Source organism: Lagopus leucura, unplaced genomic scaffold (assembly GCF_019238085.1).
Source record: "Lagopus leucura isolate 7727_CA_CO unplaced genomic scaffold, USGS_WTPT01 Super-Scaffold_100016, whole genome shotgun sequence".
NCBI lineage: Eukaryota > Metazoa > Chordata > Aves > Galliformes > Phasianidae > Lagopus > Lagopus leucura.
The window spans coordinates 10,186,312-10,202,582 of record NW_024962270.1 but is presented as its reverse complement, the minus strand read 5'-3'; the positions used below and the strand labels follow the sequence as shown (position 1 = coordinate 10,202,582).

Below are 16,271 nucleotides of genomic sequence, written 5' to 3'. Positions count from 1 at the left end.
GGGGGGGGGGGGAGTGAATACGAAGAGAAAAGAAAGCTTTCAGGATGCTCTGTGCAGCCTCAGAGAGCAGGAGGAGCTCAGGCACCCACAGCGCTGCCTATGAGGATGCTCAGAGCAGGCGCTGGGGGCACTGGGCACTGCTGGACCTCCCCTGGGGCAGCGTTCCTTTGAGCACAGCGGGGTCCTTCAGGCCCACCCCTCCTCCCTCTAGCTCCCAGAGCCGCCTCACTCTAACTGCTGCCCTTTAAGGGGAACACGTGGCTGCCGGGAGCCCAAAGTTGGATCCTGCTGCTGGAGATGGGCTATTTCAAGGAGCTTTGATGCTTTGTTGGAAGTATTTTTAGTCGGGAAAAAAAAAAGGTAGTGCAGTTCACAGCTCTTGCAGGAATTCTCTTGTCCCCTGTTCAGCTGCTCGGAGCACGGTTTGGGCTGCAGAGAGACAGCACCCAGCAAGGCGCTGCCCAGGTCCAGCACCTGCCCACATCCAGTCGGGGGCAAATGGGAATTCCCCAAGCTGAGAGTGATGTGGAGCTCTGCTTCCTGCTGTGTATGGAATCAAAACACTCAAAGAGTCTAAATTACATTTATATTCCCTTTCATTCCATCCATGACAAGCCGTCCATCCCCGGAGGTGTCCAAGAAATGTGGATATGTGGCACTGAGAGACATGGCTGGTGGGCACATGGGCAGGGCTCGGCAGTTGGACTTAATGACCTAAGAGGTCATTTCCAACCTTAACAGCTCTATGAACCCCACACACCCACAGTGTAGGGATGGGGCTTCTGCTCTGCTCCCGCTGCTTGCTTCTCGCAAGCCCTTCACTCCCTCCTGCTCCACACACACTCCATGGTCAGGGTGCGACCCTGTGAATCGGTGTCACCGTGTGCCCCAGTGCCAGCAGGGGTTGGAGCTTCTTCTGCTGTGAACTGGAGAGACCACAAAGAAGTTTGAAGGACTAAGCTGGATTTTTTCCAAACTTGTACTCTTTTTGCTTGGAGAAATATTGTGACTCAAAATCTGAAATGAGCAGTTCAACATCAAAAAGAGAAGGGGAGTGGGGAGTGTTGCCAAGAATAACACCTCCCTGCCACCCCCATAGCTTTGCTGAGGAGGTGGTGAGGAGGAGCTGAGGGTTCACTGGTGCGAAGCTGTAAGCAATGGGCCCTGGAGGAGCAGGGCAGCAGAGCAGCATTTGAGCAATGGCACATTTCACCTTGGGATTTTAATTCCAAGAGCACAGCTCTGTGCTGAGCTGCTCTGACACAGCTGTTCCCTGGTGCAGAACTTCCAGAGGTGGCTTTCCTGTGCATCCCATCCCATCCCATGTTCCCAGGCTGCAGGATGCTCAGCATGACGCAGCCCCTGCTCTCTGCTTTCCAGAGCTGCTGGCTCTGCTGCCTTGTTGCAGTACATGCAAGCTGCTTTATGCTGAAGGAAACAAACGCACTAATAGTGTAGTAATTAGGACACTTAATTACTGATAAAGTTACTCAGCTCCTACTGAAGACTGCTTGCTACTTGCCTTTGTGTCAGAGAGAAGCAATGTCTCCAGCCATGACCTTGCTCTCATCCTGGCCACGCTCCGGTGCTCAGGAGCACCATGAGGTCTGCGCTGGCTGCAGGCTGAAGTCCAGGAGATCGTCCTTCCCCTGCAGGCCCTGAAGCCTTGGGAATTCCTAAGGAACACCAGCAGGGACTGAGCTCATACACAAATCTTGGTGCAATCCATGCCCCTGCTGCCTACAGCTGGATTCACGTGGAGAGGACACTTCTCAGTAGTGTGGCATCAACAGACTCTGCCCTCAATTAATTTGGGCCAATGTATCTGGAGTAATACCTGTTGGGATCTGATATTTTAAGGCTTTGACTAATCTTGGTACAGACAAAAGGAGACATCAGCCAAGTGGGACCTACAGTGCAGTCTGTCCCTGCACCAGCACTGAGGTGACACCAACCACCAGCACAGCATGGGGCACCCAGGAGCTCCATCACCTCACTGGGGTGCACAGATGGCTTCCTGTAATGCAGAAAGAATTGCATTTGTGTGCCAGGGCAAGCAGGCACTGCTTGTGGGCTGCTGCCTGTTTGTGCAGGAGCTGAATGGTTGGTGCTGGAAGATAAACCTACTGCTGCTACAAACCCAACTCACACAGCTGCTGGCAGTGCAATGCTCACCTGAGACTGGGGCCGTTTGCATCTGCTTTGACACAAGAGCAGTTCCACGTGCGACAGACCTCAAGCACATCCCCTCCAAACACACAAAGACAACTTGGTTAAAGCCAACAGCCAGATGGCAGAAAAGACGGAATTGTCTCCCTCTGCGAAGTGCGTTCTTCTTTTCTTTAGAAGAAAAATAGAGGACTTAAGGGTTATTCCCTCCAACGCTGCTTCACTGTTAATGTTTTGTACTCTGATTTATCACTTGTAGGCATCTGACCTCCTTTTGGGCCAGACTCTGAGCCAACTGATCGAGTTGTACACATCCCTGTTTGTTGCAGAGGAGTCAGAGTGACGGCCTTTAAAGGTCCCTTTCAACCCAAACGATTCTATGATTCAGCCTCTGCTTTCAGGACAGGCAATGCAGGCTGGCTGCAGCGAGGCCTGATGGCACCGGGGGGAGGGATGCAGGAAGGTTAATGAGTGCAACAACAGCAAATGCTAGCAGGACTCTACATACTGCAAATTAATTACGTTTCAGGGGATTGTTTCCTTTTGATGAATGCTGAGGACTACAATGGGAAGGTTTTATTTGTCTCGGGGCTTTTGTTAGTCTATTTTCTTTCTTGTACCAATCAAATACGATTTGTTTTAAACATATCCTAAACAGAGCTGGCATGGTGACTTCAAAAGCTCCTGCCGGTAACTCGAACATGCCAAGCACAAGCACCAATTCACAGACAGTCTCTGCTCCTGAAGTCTTTAGGGCAGAACCTCTCCCCAAGCACACAGCTGGATATGCTGACCTGGAAGCAGCAAAGCCAGGCACAATTTGTTCTGCTGCTGCTTATCAGTGGTGGCAACAGGCATGGGATGGTTCTGCCTGCACTCCAAGGCGATGTTCTGGGGGAGGCCTGCAGCCAGAGGACAAACCCAACTATTCATCAGTGATGGGCAAGAACCAGCGCTCCAATATCAATCCTGCCTTTACTGCTCAGAGCTAAACTCACATCACTCTCAGGTTTTGGCTGGCTATCCTCAAATAAAACCAGTTCTGGGCAAAGCTTTCTCAAGTCACTGGAAATCAAGCTCACATTCACAAGAGTAAAAAAAAAAAAATAGCCCTGTTTATTTATTTCTAATGTGTGACCCAGCAGGACAAGGACCAGACAGAATCCTGAAGTGTGCTTTTGCTGAGCAGTGTCACTTTCAAATCTTACCTGCCACTACTGAACTCTCAGTGCCACAAATTCCCACTCAAAGCAGCAACCTTTAATCAAGTTTTCCCCACGTAGAAGTGAATGACACAGAAAGACCTGTCCTGCGATGAACCGGAGCAGCTCTGAGCATGCAGTACTATTTTTGCTTTGAAAATGTCTCTGCTGCAAATACTATCTGACTGATCTGGAACAAAGTCTTATGGAGTCCAATAGCAAGGGATGGAAGATGGAGAAGGAAAAGGGAAATCAGAGGGAAAGGCAACGGCAGAGTTACTACAGGTGATGAAAAACACAGTAGGAAATAGCAGCAGGATGGCTGTTGGGAGGCGGCTCTGGGTAACCTCTCTTTGGTTTACCAGCACAGCAGTTGTAACCTAAAATGCTGAATTATTCCTTTCTCTTACTTGAAACTGCTTCCACAGAGGTTTCATGCATGAAAACACAGCGGCCAGGATAAGCCAGCCTGCCAGCAGAGAGAGAAGCTAAGGAGAGAGTGACTAAGCAATTACTTTTGTTTCTGCCTTGGGTTGCAATTCAAGGAAAAGCATTTGTGTCATGTGTGTTTGATCATACATGACCTTTATTGGAGACAGGTGGGGTCATTTATTATACAGAAGTAACATCACACTGTTCTCTTCCAATTTAATTCCTTTTAGTTTCCTTATAAATCTGTAGCAAAAGTGCACTTTTAACAGCTTTTAATCTATAGTATATATCTTTCAATATTATCTCTCGATCAAGTATTTGTAAAAATGTACCACCAGATATACAAAATACATGTCTAGTGTACTACACTGATTTTTGTATTTACTGTTTAGATTACTTTAAACTCAGTGCTGTTTTTGTTTTTTTACTGTTTTTTGCAAGACTTACTGATGACAGGCTTCTGGTAGTGCCACCAGGAGAGGACTCACAGCTCGTGTGAGAAGAAGGGGAGAGCACTCTTAGCCAGGAACAATTTTCACACAACAGGACAAGATGATAAGGAGGTTCATTGTTACTGAACATGTACTCTGTAGAGTAAAACATAATTTAAAAGATGTCCACACTTATCCTCTGAAGAAGGAGATGTGCCATGAGAATGGAACCTGTACTCAGCTGGAATACAACGGTTACGAGTAATTTGCATTCGGAAGGGAAATTAACAATTAATGGTATGATTCTGGTCACAGTAAGGGAAACAAAACATGCACCCGACACAAGACAGTGTTTGTGAGATGCCGTTTTCCTGAGGACAAGATTTTGGTACATATCTCAGATCCTGTACAAACCACACAATTGCATAAGTTACACGTCCTCAGGAACAACAGCAGTGGAACACACGATGAGCGGCGGTGCAGGGAACGGCCACACGGACAACAGCTCCTGTGTTATCTACCAAGATGAAGAAACACCCATTTCCACTGGTAGTTCAGAGCCAGCTGCAATAAGCTTTGGCACAGTAACAGGACTTTTGAAAAATAAAACTACTTCTCATTTTCAGATATTTCTTACAAACTCCCATAAGTCTTTTCTTTCTTGTTATCCTTGAGATTATAATATATATACACATGCCATCAATAATTACTTAATTTCAGTCTTCAGAAGACTAACAATTTCCCCTGTTAAGCAAGGCCTATAGAGGTATGACAATCAGAAGCTTTTTTGGGGGGGGAGTGGGGGTGGGTTATGATTCCCAGCTTGGTACAAACCTTACCAACAGATGAGGAGCACTTAGCAAGGTAATGTCTGGGTTGGTTTGTTCTCCTTCTTACACGTTCATTGTCTTGAAGACTAAGAACAACTGGATTAGTTTAGTAAATAATGTTTCCCTTGGTTAACCCTTCCCAATTAGCACTATTTCAGAGTATTAGCATAGATTCAAAACGCTAGTTGCATCAGTTTACTACGTATTGAATGAAATGTTGAACAGATCCCTGTTTCAAAAAGAGGGCACTTTTGGTTTATGCAGTAATTCCAAGAAATGCTTTCTACAGCAACTGGTCGCCAGACATTCTTCAAAGTGTAACTGATTTGCTGCTCCCCTAAACGTGCAGCAATGTGGATCTGAGTCAAAAGATCTGCTTAGAAACAAAAACCAACATTGGGCTGAATGTGGATAATGTCCATGCCTTCAAAGAAGAAACAGAACAGTAAAAATAAAAATAAAATAAAAAGAAGCAGTGGTGTTAGTGTTACCTAAAACCAAGATAATGCATGATGGGAATTTACACTGCTGCAGTCAGTTTGTCTGTTTGCTCTTTTTTTTTTTTAAATTACAAACTTGACATTTCCAATATGTCTTAGCTTTGTTCTGCTTCTCAAGTCTGAGTCACCAAAAATATCCAGCAACCAGCTGCTGTGCATATCCTAAAATATGCCTTCAGCTGACACTGAATATTGAAATCATTCTGCTAAAATACAGAAAAATGACGATGATAGAAACCAAGGTGTAGCCTCGGGCCAATGTTAAATGGTAAAAATTCTACAGTGCTACTTTTAAAACTCTTCTTCAGTCCACAAACAAATAAGCAGCCAGGTTTCAAGTAGAGGTAACACAGATTTTGGAAGATAGCACATAAAAAAAAGCCCAGAAAGAAAACTGGAGCAAAAGCTCTTGTTATGGCAGTCAGCACTAATCCTCCGAGAAACAGCAGAGAGAAACCTCTGTTCACCCTGCTGGATCTGTCCTGGTCCTTCAGCAACAATGAGGAACTGCTTCTGCTGTCACAAACGTGTTCCATTTTGACATGTCTTGATCCCTTTTATTTATACACACATCTTTTGTTTTAGTCTCTTGACTGGTAGAAGAGGATATATCCAGATTCTGAGTTCTTGGAGATGTCTGACGTCAGCCCGTAGAACTCTTCAATTGCTTGAGCATCGATTTTCTGAAAGTTAATGAGAGGTAAAGTTAGTCTCAGTCAAAACGCCACTTTAAGTACCTCTTCACAAACAAAGCATTATTTTCCAGTTCTTTGGGGTGATGCTGGAAAGCCACAGTGTATGAATACAACGAATTTCTGTATTGAATACAACAAAATGAATACAACACAACTTTTTCTTACTTACCAATGACTGAAAAGAAGGAAATCAACATGAGATAAGAAACCCCTGAAGTGGTACACTAGTGTACTTAAGCTGGACTATAAGAAAGGGAACAACAAAACCATATACTTAAAGGTTACACAACACTTTTCATTTGCCTTTTCATTTAGGCTGGAGTTACCCTTCCTCACCATAGACTTGTAATGTAAATGAAAAACAAACAATTCCCTGATCAGCAAAGAAAGTCGTTGTGCAGCTGGGAGCACATAAGGCCCTTCTTGAGCAGACTTAACACTCTGCTAAAGCAATTGCAGATTTTTAAATTCTTGTGACTCTCTTACAGGCAACAGAAGTCCTGCAAGTGCTGCTGGCTGACTACACCATGAAACCTGTGGATCACGTCTGCTTTCTGGTCTTAGGAGAGCTCTCCTTCCTTGGGGTTTGCTGCTACAAAGCCTACTGCAATGCTATCGCAAGACTTGTGCCTCAGGAGAAATAACTGACTTGCTATGTTCATAGAATTCAATGGCCTGCATTTAAATAAAGTTGTGATACACTTTAGAGGTCTGGGGGGGGTCATTTTAAAGGGCTTTCAAAGATGCAATTTCTACTGTCTTGAATCAGCTCCTGAGAACGACTTGGCTTCATATTACCAAACTTGGTCTGCAGTCAGTGGAGAACAAGTGCACACTGAAGCACTGAAATAAAACACCCCCAGCAATATGGGTTGCTCAGCACTCCACTATGTTTTAGTGCTTTTGGACTTCATATTCAAAGATGAGAGGCTGCAGTAGCCTGAACTTGTGGAAGGCAAGGTGAGAACAGTAAACGCTTGAAGAAACAAACCAAAAGAAAACCAACCAGCAAACAAGGAAACCAGCTTTATTCCTTGAGGACTAAAACTGGGGAAGCAAGGAAACAGAGTACGAGTCTCTGGTTTGAACAAGTCTGCTTTGATCATGAAAGGGAGCAGCAGAGACCAACCTGCACTTAGTTTACCTAAGAGAAAGGGACCACGCCATGACTGCATCCAGGAGCCTCCTCAGCTCCACAATCTATTTGGCAGCGCGCTGCCATGCTGCTCACTGAACAGGCTTCTGCACCACCAGCAAACACAAAAGCGTTGGTTTCTTTACATGGCACTGCCAAAAACCCACAAGCTTAGGTCATCCTTTTCCCAGCCCTTCTGAAGCATTGCGCATGAGAAAAACATAGCAAGTTTCCAGAGCATGTATCAACTGCAAGACTGAGCGCAGAAAGTTCTCCCTTGCATAGTTTTGTTGAACAAAAATATTCGCTGGGGGAAAAAAAAAAAGAAAAAGAAAAAAAAATGTTTTATCTCCTCTCTGAGAACTTCAGAGCAGCTGAAATCCAGCACAGGACTTTTGCATTTTCACACAGTTTATCAGCATAATACCTACTGCAAACTGCTCGATACGTTTTAATTTTTTAAAAAAGCAAAAGAACATTTTTTCAGTCCTTGTGATATATTTAGCTGACAACTCAAACATGCTCTATTTTCAACTAGCTTGTCATGCAATCACATCTATTTCTACTACTACTCCTTCTAAATGCAACTCCATTAATTTACACAGACTAATTCATCCCACAGGTATTTTTAGTCTATCACGACAAAATCTACTTCTTTTTATAATCCCACTATTCACAGAAAGCAGTGGAAATTAAAGAGGATCATATAGACTTTCTTCTTCTCATCCTTAATTGGCCATGTGCATTGGGGACCGCAAGGTTTTACCCAGTTGGAGTTTTACAGCAACAACTGGTTGATGATTTCTCAACTACCTTAAGGGCTCTGTAGCCTCACCTGGCATTAAGACATCTTTTTCTCCATTAGCACAGCTTCAATAGCCTTTGCTCATTTCCAGACACTTCTTTCAGTTCCTCAGACCAAATCTGCCTTGCATATCATTCACAGCATTCAACTGAATCATGCAAGTCTCTGAACAAATATTTTGGAGATGTACAATCATTCCTGCCCTTTTCTGATTTTGGAGAACTTGTGAATGGACCCTTTTCCCACTGTTTCCAATAAATATCATCACTGTGATGTATCACTTAGTCGCCCAAATGACAACGTACCAAACTTGTCAGAGATCATTTACTTAGGCTCCTCAATTCATTTTGCTTGGAGCAGGATTTCATTTGGGCTGACCTGCCTCTTGAATTTCATGCCATTCCTTCCACATATGCTGCAGTATCTGTGATTCTCATCTGCCTCCAACTGAATTGAATTGGCCTTCCAACTAAACCCAAACAGATAAATAAATGCGACTTCACCGCTTATGACATTTGGTGGGTAATAAGAATAAACTACTTCCAATTGATCCTTCAGAGCTATTAATTCCTTTCACTTATCAGAAATGCAATAAATCATCTAAATCAGATTAAAGGGGAAAAGGCTCTCTCCTGCCTTCTCTTTCAGTTGCAATATTTGCACACAGGTACAAAGAACCTTGACTTCATCTTCCGGCGCCTGCTGACGAATACCCGCCTTGTTATGCAGCCAGTGCTCACTAAAAATGTTAAGTCTCCAAAGCTTAAAAAAAGTCTGCTTTCATGTTTCGAGAGTCTCTGAAGAGTAGGAGGCTCCTGTGGGAGCTCTGAAAACAGAAACCCCTCCAGGATTTGAACGTTAGGGGCATTTCACCACTCCATTTCTGAAGACCACCTCTTGATGTCATACAGCATAATGCATTTCTATGGTGTCACTGTAAGGACGATCACAAGCAGCTTGAAAACAGCACTTGGTCAAGCTTGGAGCACATATTTAAATCTCTTTAGGCAGCAGATGGAACTGACAAAAGTAGTTCCAGCTTTACTTTGCTTTTTCAGTGAATAGCCTACAGCCCTAGTAAGGAACTAATCCTCAAGAGCTGATGACTAATTGGGGAGAGCAAGAACAGATGAGCAAAACTGCAGCTATTTCTTCCAGAAGCCTGTAGCATCAGTCTGCATCACCTCATTCTTCTTGGTTGCTAAATGTCCAGAAATTTAGGTGTCCTCTGTAGAAAGCTTCTACAACAGGAAAGAGGTGCTTCATACACACAGGGTAAGCTTCACCTTTACTGTTCTTGTAGGAGGTAGGAGCAGCCATGATGGATAATGAAGGGAGACAAACCCAGTAGGAATGCCTGTGCTACACTCTGCAAAGCAGGTCAAGGAGCAGCACTGCTCAACAGAAAAGCTTCAATGACCTCCAACAGCCTGCATTTAAAACTCACATGCAATGTTTCACACCCTCCATGGGAACAAAAAGCAAATGCTCAGCATCACAGAAAACAAGCAGCACCTTAAACTGCAGCCAGGGACGGCCTTCCAGCAGGAACAGGAATCAAACTCCCAGCTCTGCAGCTGGGACACGTGGAGGGCTACAGGGCCACGTTCCTAATCCTAATCAAGATTATGAAAAATCAACCATGCAAAACACACACAAAAGAAACATCTTTCCAGGAGAAAGAACTACCTTCTAGCTTGCGACAGCTCCTCAAGCTTATTATCCAGTAACAGACAGCATACACTTAAAAGCTCTGCTTGGCACGTCTGTGGAAGTGCCAATGATGTTTGTGGGTAACAGAAATTCTGATCTGACCTAATAGCTAAAATACAACATAGATGTGACTAATAGAAAACAAATATAAAATAACTAGGTAGTTATTCTACATTGCTTTTAAAATGTCAAGTTTATCTCCCGGATGAAAAAGACAGTGAATATTTGCATTTAAAAATAATAAAGTTAACACTATTTTCAAAACGAGCTGACAGGCACATACTTCTGCCACGACTGAATAAAATGACCCACAGAATATACTAATAGAAGAGAGATAATTATTCATAGTCATAAAAGCTTTACAAATCACCAGGAAGTAAGTCATCCCTGATGCTCGAAGCTACCTACAGAAAGAAAGTACAAGTACACCATCATCACTTCAGCCCAAACAAGGATCTTGCTGTACCTGTTCCAAGACTAAACAACGTCACACCTCAACCCTGAGCATGAGATCTTAGAAGCAAACAATACACTTCTGTCTTTACACAAAGCAGTTCTATGGCAGTACCTCTGCTATTCAATATTTAATTAATATCAGGTGAAACATACAGACGTGAATATTCAACAGGTATATTAATTAAAAAAAATAAGGAAAAACTTGCTTGATCAGACTTTAAGCATTATCACCAGCAGTGCAAACATCTCAGGCCTTACTTCAGCCTCCCCAAAACTATTTTCTTAATGCTTTCTACACTTATGTTTGTTGGGGGGAAATGTCTACAGAAAAGAAAGGTGATAGTAAGTAATTAAATGCAGCAATTAAATGCAACTATGGGAAAACAAATTAGCAGTGAGTAAGAATCCAAAATATGAGCACTAAGGTCAAGACCACTGAAGTTTACTTCTGAAGTGTCCAGAATTACTCCGTGCACTGGTTTTGCAGAAATCATTTCACAGGTACAAAAGCTAATCCCAGACACAAAAACAGGCCCTTCACAGAGCTGAAGAATGATGCTGTCTACACTTGTTTTCAGTATGTAAAAGCATACCTACCTCTACAATGTCATCATCAAACAGCAACCAAAAGCCATGGCTCTTCACAATGGTGATATAATGGCCGCGATTTGGACCACTGCCACAGAAAGAAAAGAGAAGGATCAAACACTCATCACTCTGCCTATGAAGGCAGGTTTGCTGTTTGCCCACATGACCCCAGCTATTACGGGCACAGGTGGACCTTCCAACTTTCAGTGTTGTCCACTCGTACTCATAACACTAATCTCTACATCTTCCCAAGTTACTTGAATTAAAATTTCCATCTTTGCCACCTGTCAAATGAAGTTTATTTGTAATACACAATTTTGTAAATATTTCAGATAGCCATTGATATGTTTAAAGAAAACCAAAAAGTAGTTATTTTGATCACTGTTTTGTCACATTCACCACCACTGGATATTCTGACCACTCAAAAAGTGCTTATAAGCCTTTGCCTGAAATGCTTAATTTACACAGATGTTTTTTGTTTCCTAGTGTGGCTTAGCAGCTGGCTGATTGCAGATGGACTTCCTGCAACTGCTACTCAGAGCTTTCCAGGGCAGCTTCCCACGCAATCCAATTCTATTTCCTACATCTTGAATCCTTACCTTGAAGGAATGGGACAACAAAATGACCTAAATCAAAGGGAGAAGCATCTACAGAGTAAATGAACTGTCCTAAAAGCCTGTCAGATTGGGGTAAGAATCTGCCATCAATCTAAACTCAAACTCTGAAAGAACTCAAGGACACAGCAGACAAAAATACTTTTTTTTTTTTTTTTTCCAACTTTACTTTTTGCTAAGGATCTACATAAAGCAGTTTTGGCTTCAGCCAAAAGAAAATTGCTGGTTTACCTTCAACACAACACTTGTCACAGAAATAAACTTTTGTTTAGAGTGATTACATGAAAATCAAATCAAAAGGCCAAATATTTAAAACAAGTGGTGAAAATTCCAATATTTCAAAAATATATTGTGTCCTAAGCCTTCAGTAAACTCCTTGAGAATTAAAACTTGAAGAGTTATGGAGCACCATAAAAGTCCAACATAAGACAACAGGTTTGATAAAAAACAAATTCACTTCATCCATCTAAATATGTTCTAGCAATATAAATAAATGACTATTAATTAGTACTGGTAATTATAGACACAGAAATTAAAAATCTACAGAATATGAGAAACAGGAAGAGATCTTAAAATATTTTTTAAAAAGCACAATTCTACCACAAGATAAATCCCCTAGAATTATAGTTTCACTGTACTAAATCTGTACTGTTTTACTCCTCACAGGTGTTTTAAACATTTGTGTGCTGTAGTATCTTATTTAGAACCCACATTTTCAGAAGTTAATCATTTATTTATTCAATTCCACGACTCTGTTTTTTCCTAAAAGTGATTATTTTCCAAGTTCTGTTGTTAAAAGGAGGAAAACACCACAACTATAAAAACTGAACGGAGTAAATTAGAAAGAAAAAAAAAAAAAAAATCAGCAGTACACTGTTGATTCCACATGGTGGCACCAGCTTCTAAAAAACACAAACCTTCCAGCCCTGCAAATAGCAACAAGGGATCTGTAAATTACTGCTATGTTAATAAGTGTTGTCCAGTACTTGTTATTTCACTTTAGCTTCCCTGGAAAGCTGGTGGATTCTTGTTTCTTTTACTTTCCTAAAGCTGGCAGAAGTGGTTTGTCTGAATTGCCAGCATATCTGAGAGCTGATAACTAAGCAAGGTTTAGAGCACATGTTCTAAAAGTAAAATTTAAAACAGTGAAGAAAAAAGTAAAAGATGACCTATAAATCATCCTTAGTGAATAACTACATACTTTCAGACAACTGCTTCACCTGCTTCAACACCATTACAAAATGGCGTATGGATGACAGACTCGTTTTAAATGTCAAGACAATACATCTGAAGTTCAGAAGGCACCAAAATGACATACCTGCCACAGTGAACAACTACAGCCACAAGGTCATACATTCTGTCAGGATTTGTAGCATCTCCTGAAGTGTTGAAAAGCCGGAGCTCCAAGGGAAAGACGACACGGTAGGAGAGTTTGGTGTATCGATGCAGCTGGTCCATGTATTTGAACCTTTTTAAGTGCAGAGCTAGAATCATGGGCAACTTTTTCACTCTCATTCTGAACCACAGAGATAAGTTAAACAAAGGTATTAGCAGATCATCTAAAATAAAGCTTTATTCCAAACAAGTTTCAGTAACAAAAAGGTCTCTTAAAATACATCTAGAATGTTGACGAAGATTTAAAAACGCTCCTTTTCTCAATATATATTCTAGTGAGAACAGGCAACATTTCCTCCAAAAGATTAACTACACAACTGACATCTGAATGCAGGACAACTGTCAGTGTCGAAAACATCATTTTTTTCAGCATATCAGTGAGAAGAAATGGATGGAATAAATCCATCTGGGTGCTCTGGCTGCTACCAAGCATGAAGTGTGAAAAGATTTTTGCACACAGTATTCATGGCGGAGGCAGACTGGATAGCTTTCAGTGGCTTTGAGCTGATTAATGCTAACTGGGGAAAACACAAATGTCTGGAAATACCAGATACAAGCTCTTCTGGGAGAAACACAGAATTAATCTCTTCATTTCTCTCTGATAAGGTTGCCACAAAGTTACCAGATCTCTCCACTCATCCTTTTTTTCCTTTCCCTACCAAACACAGTTAAACAGTCTTACACTTTCTTTTTATCAGTTTCACAGGGCAGATTTTCTAACAGCTGCCCATTTTAAAAGAGCATTTACTTGAGCCTGAATATTTTAACCTTACCTCTTCTGTGCTTCCTGTTTACTGCGGCACTGCTCACAATAGTACTTATATTCACTGCACAGAGTTTCAGTATTACTAAACCCTCTGAAAACAAAAGTGAAAGAAAAATCAGATAGGCAGGGACATTCAGTCAGAGCAACCATTTAAAAGTTACTACTAATAATACGGAAAAACCAAGCACAAATCAAAGGACAGAATTCTTCTTATTCACATCAGTCACATCTCCCAAACACATCTCAGGTGTATTTGTCCCAGAATTTGGTTGCAGTACCAATGCTCAGCTGGTAAGATCTGAAAGGATGGTCTCAGGTATTAACTTTCCAGGTAGGACTCAAACGAGACAGGTTATAAACAGCAATAAGGCAGTTGTGTTCTGATTCCAGAAACAGCCTCTCCACATTCTATTTGGTGGCAGACATCAAATGTCCAAGCCTATGGTCATTAGCTACTGACTAGCAAAAGTGGGTTATCTTTTGGCTCCCAGTAATTATAACCCCCTTTTTGGCTATTAAAAAGCCAGCTGCTATACACAACTTGCTGTATCCTAGCAGCTGATAAGCCATGGATTTGGCAGCCAACTCCATGCAGGAAACTGCTATCAGCAAAAAGTAAAAAGTACACCTGATCACAAAAAATAGGACCAGGCAACTAAAATATGCTAATAATATTAAATGAAAACATTCTATGAATCCAAACATACCACATTTAGTTTTGTAAACTCTGACCATATTACTTAACAAATTAAAATCCCTGTAAAAGAAAGTGAAACCCAATCTTACATACCACTAAGACATCAGTACACTCCTTTACTACCACTAGCCACTAAGAAACCAGTAGTTCCAATGATAAAGATGCAATACCACAAGCTGAAAGCCTTCAGCTGTTGCACATCAGAACAATAACACCACACTTTCCCCTCTGACCAAAAGCAGGTTTCTTTTCTCCGTTCATTTACCTCAGACAGTGTGTAATTGATGTATTTTGTTCCACATCAACCGATAGATCCAGAAAGTCCTCATCTTTGCTACTAACCTTGAAAAAAAGAGAAACATTTAATAACAGTTCAGGATCTTGCAGACTTCTTATAACCATTTCTGTAATGATGCTGTGTCCTCAATGCAAACAGACCATTCTGATTTGAGAAAATACATACATACACACATACTCAGGCTCTCCCTTGAAGTAAATTAAAAGTGAAGAGCTGGGGAAGCTTTAACCATACACTCCACCCTTTGTACTGAGATAAAGCTTTCTTCAGCATTTCAGAGTATAACAGTAAATACTTATAGGAAATGCAGGAACTGTCAGCTGGATTTTCAATTAAATCCCAAGAAGCGTTAGTGGTTAGGAAAACCATCCTTCCATCTGTGGCACAGGCACATTTCACTTCAAGATACTTGAGAAAATCATATTTATGCCATTCAGAACTTCTATTCACTGTCTAGACATAATTTTAGATTTAAAATGCCAAGAGAAGGCATTTCAAATTTAATTGCTTCTCTTTTTTTTTTCCTCTCCCCATTTGAGTTCTCATTGTTTTGAAATATTAAATCAGATACAGCTCATTGCTAAGCACAAACTCCTGCTCCGAAGGTGGTGAGGTTCTTCTAATTCCAGACTTCCTGGCACTTATTTTACTCTCTAACAGAATGGCTATGGACCAGCACCATGAAGCATAACCATTACACTCAGTTAATCCCAGAGTTAAATGAATAGTGAGCAATTCTCATGTGAAAACACAACATAAACTATCAATCACTGACACAAGAAATAACGTGAAGACAAAAAAGCAGTTCATATCAGCCAGGTACAGACTGCCTTGATGAAAACAGGGAGGAAGAATAAAAAAACACTACGCTTTTTCTGAGAAACATACCTTAACGAGTTTTGGTTTGAACATAGAGGTGATACAGCATAAAATAGGCTATGTTCCATATTTTAATAGAGAGAGTGCAATTTCATCTATCCTAATAAATGAAAAAGCGTGCTTAGTATTAGGGAAAATGATCCAGAACTTGTGAAAAATGTAGGAGATTTTGTTTTGTTTTAAACGTACAGCCTCACAGTTAAGACATCTGGTTTCATTGGTTAGTGTTCCTTGGAAGATTTCATGGACCCACGTCAGATCAGTCTTGTCTCCTTCTTCACTTTCAATGCTGCCATTCTGGAGTTTGCCATTCTGCTTCTCCTGCTTTTTCTCTTCTTGTAGCAAGTCAGCAATAGTGTTAAGTAGGTAGTTTAGGAATTCATGTGCATCCTGCTGCATGTAATTATCAAACAATTCTGAAAAGGAAGAGAACATGGAGAATGAAGAACAATACAGATACTTCATAATATCAAACTCCTATGCTTTTAGAGATCAGTGTGTACCCTCCATCCTTCTCTACCTTACTATAGGATCCCACTAATTACTTTAGGTTACACTTTCAAAAGTTTTTAAGGAACTTTAGAGAACTTTGTTATCCTAGCAATGGAGGTTAGGTTACCCACACCTATTCCCCAGGTTGCAAGAAACTGGTAAATAAGCTGAAAA

At 41.4% G+C, this 16,271-nt stretch overlaps 1 protein-coding gene across 1 annotated transcript in view; it reads right to left on the bottom strand.

Annotated features, from left to right (window-relative positions):
- Nucleotides 1-3,935: 3,935 nt before the first annotated feature.
- The window catches only part of LOC122182882 (ubiquitin carboxyl-terminal hydrolase 12-like), a 28,035-nt gene continuing 15,699 nt past the window's right edge, over nucleotides 3,936-16,271 (bottom strand). The window contains exons 4-9 of the mRNA XM_042876524.1: nucleotides 15,795-16,021; nucleotides 14,694-14,770; nucleotides 13,739-13,822; nucleotides 12,889-13,086; nucleotides 10,966-11,044; nucleotides 3,936-6,247 (exon numbers count right to left, since the gene is read on the bottom strand). Coding sequence (XP_042732458.1) covers nucleotides 6,146-6,247; nucleotides 10,966-11,044; nucleotides 12,889-13,086; nucleotides 13,739-13,822; nucleotides 14,694-14,770; nucleotides 15,795-16,021 — 767 coding nt within the window. The 3' untranslated portion in view covers nucleotides 3,936-6,145. The remainder of the gene's footprint in view (nucleotides 6,248-10,965; nucleotides 11,045-12,888; nucleotides 13,087-13,738; nucleotides 13,823-14,693; nucleotides 14,771-15,794; nucleotides 16,022-16,271) is intronic.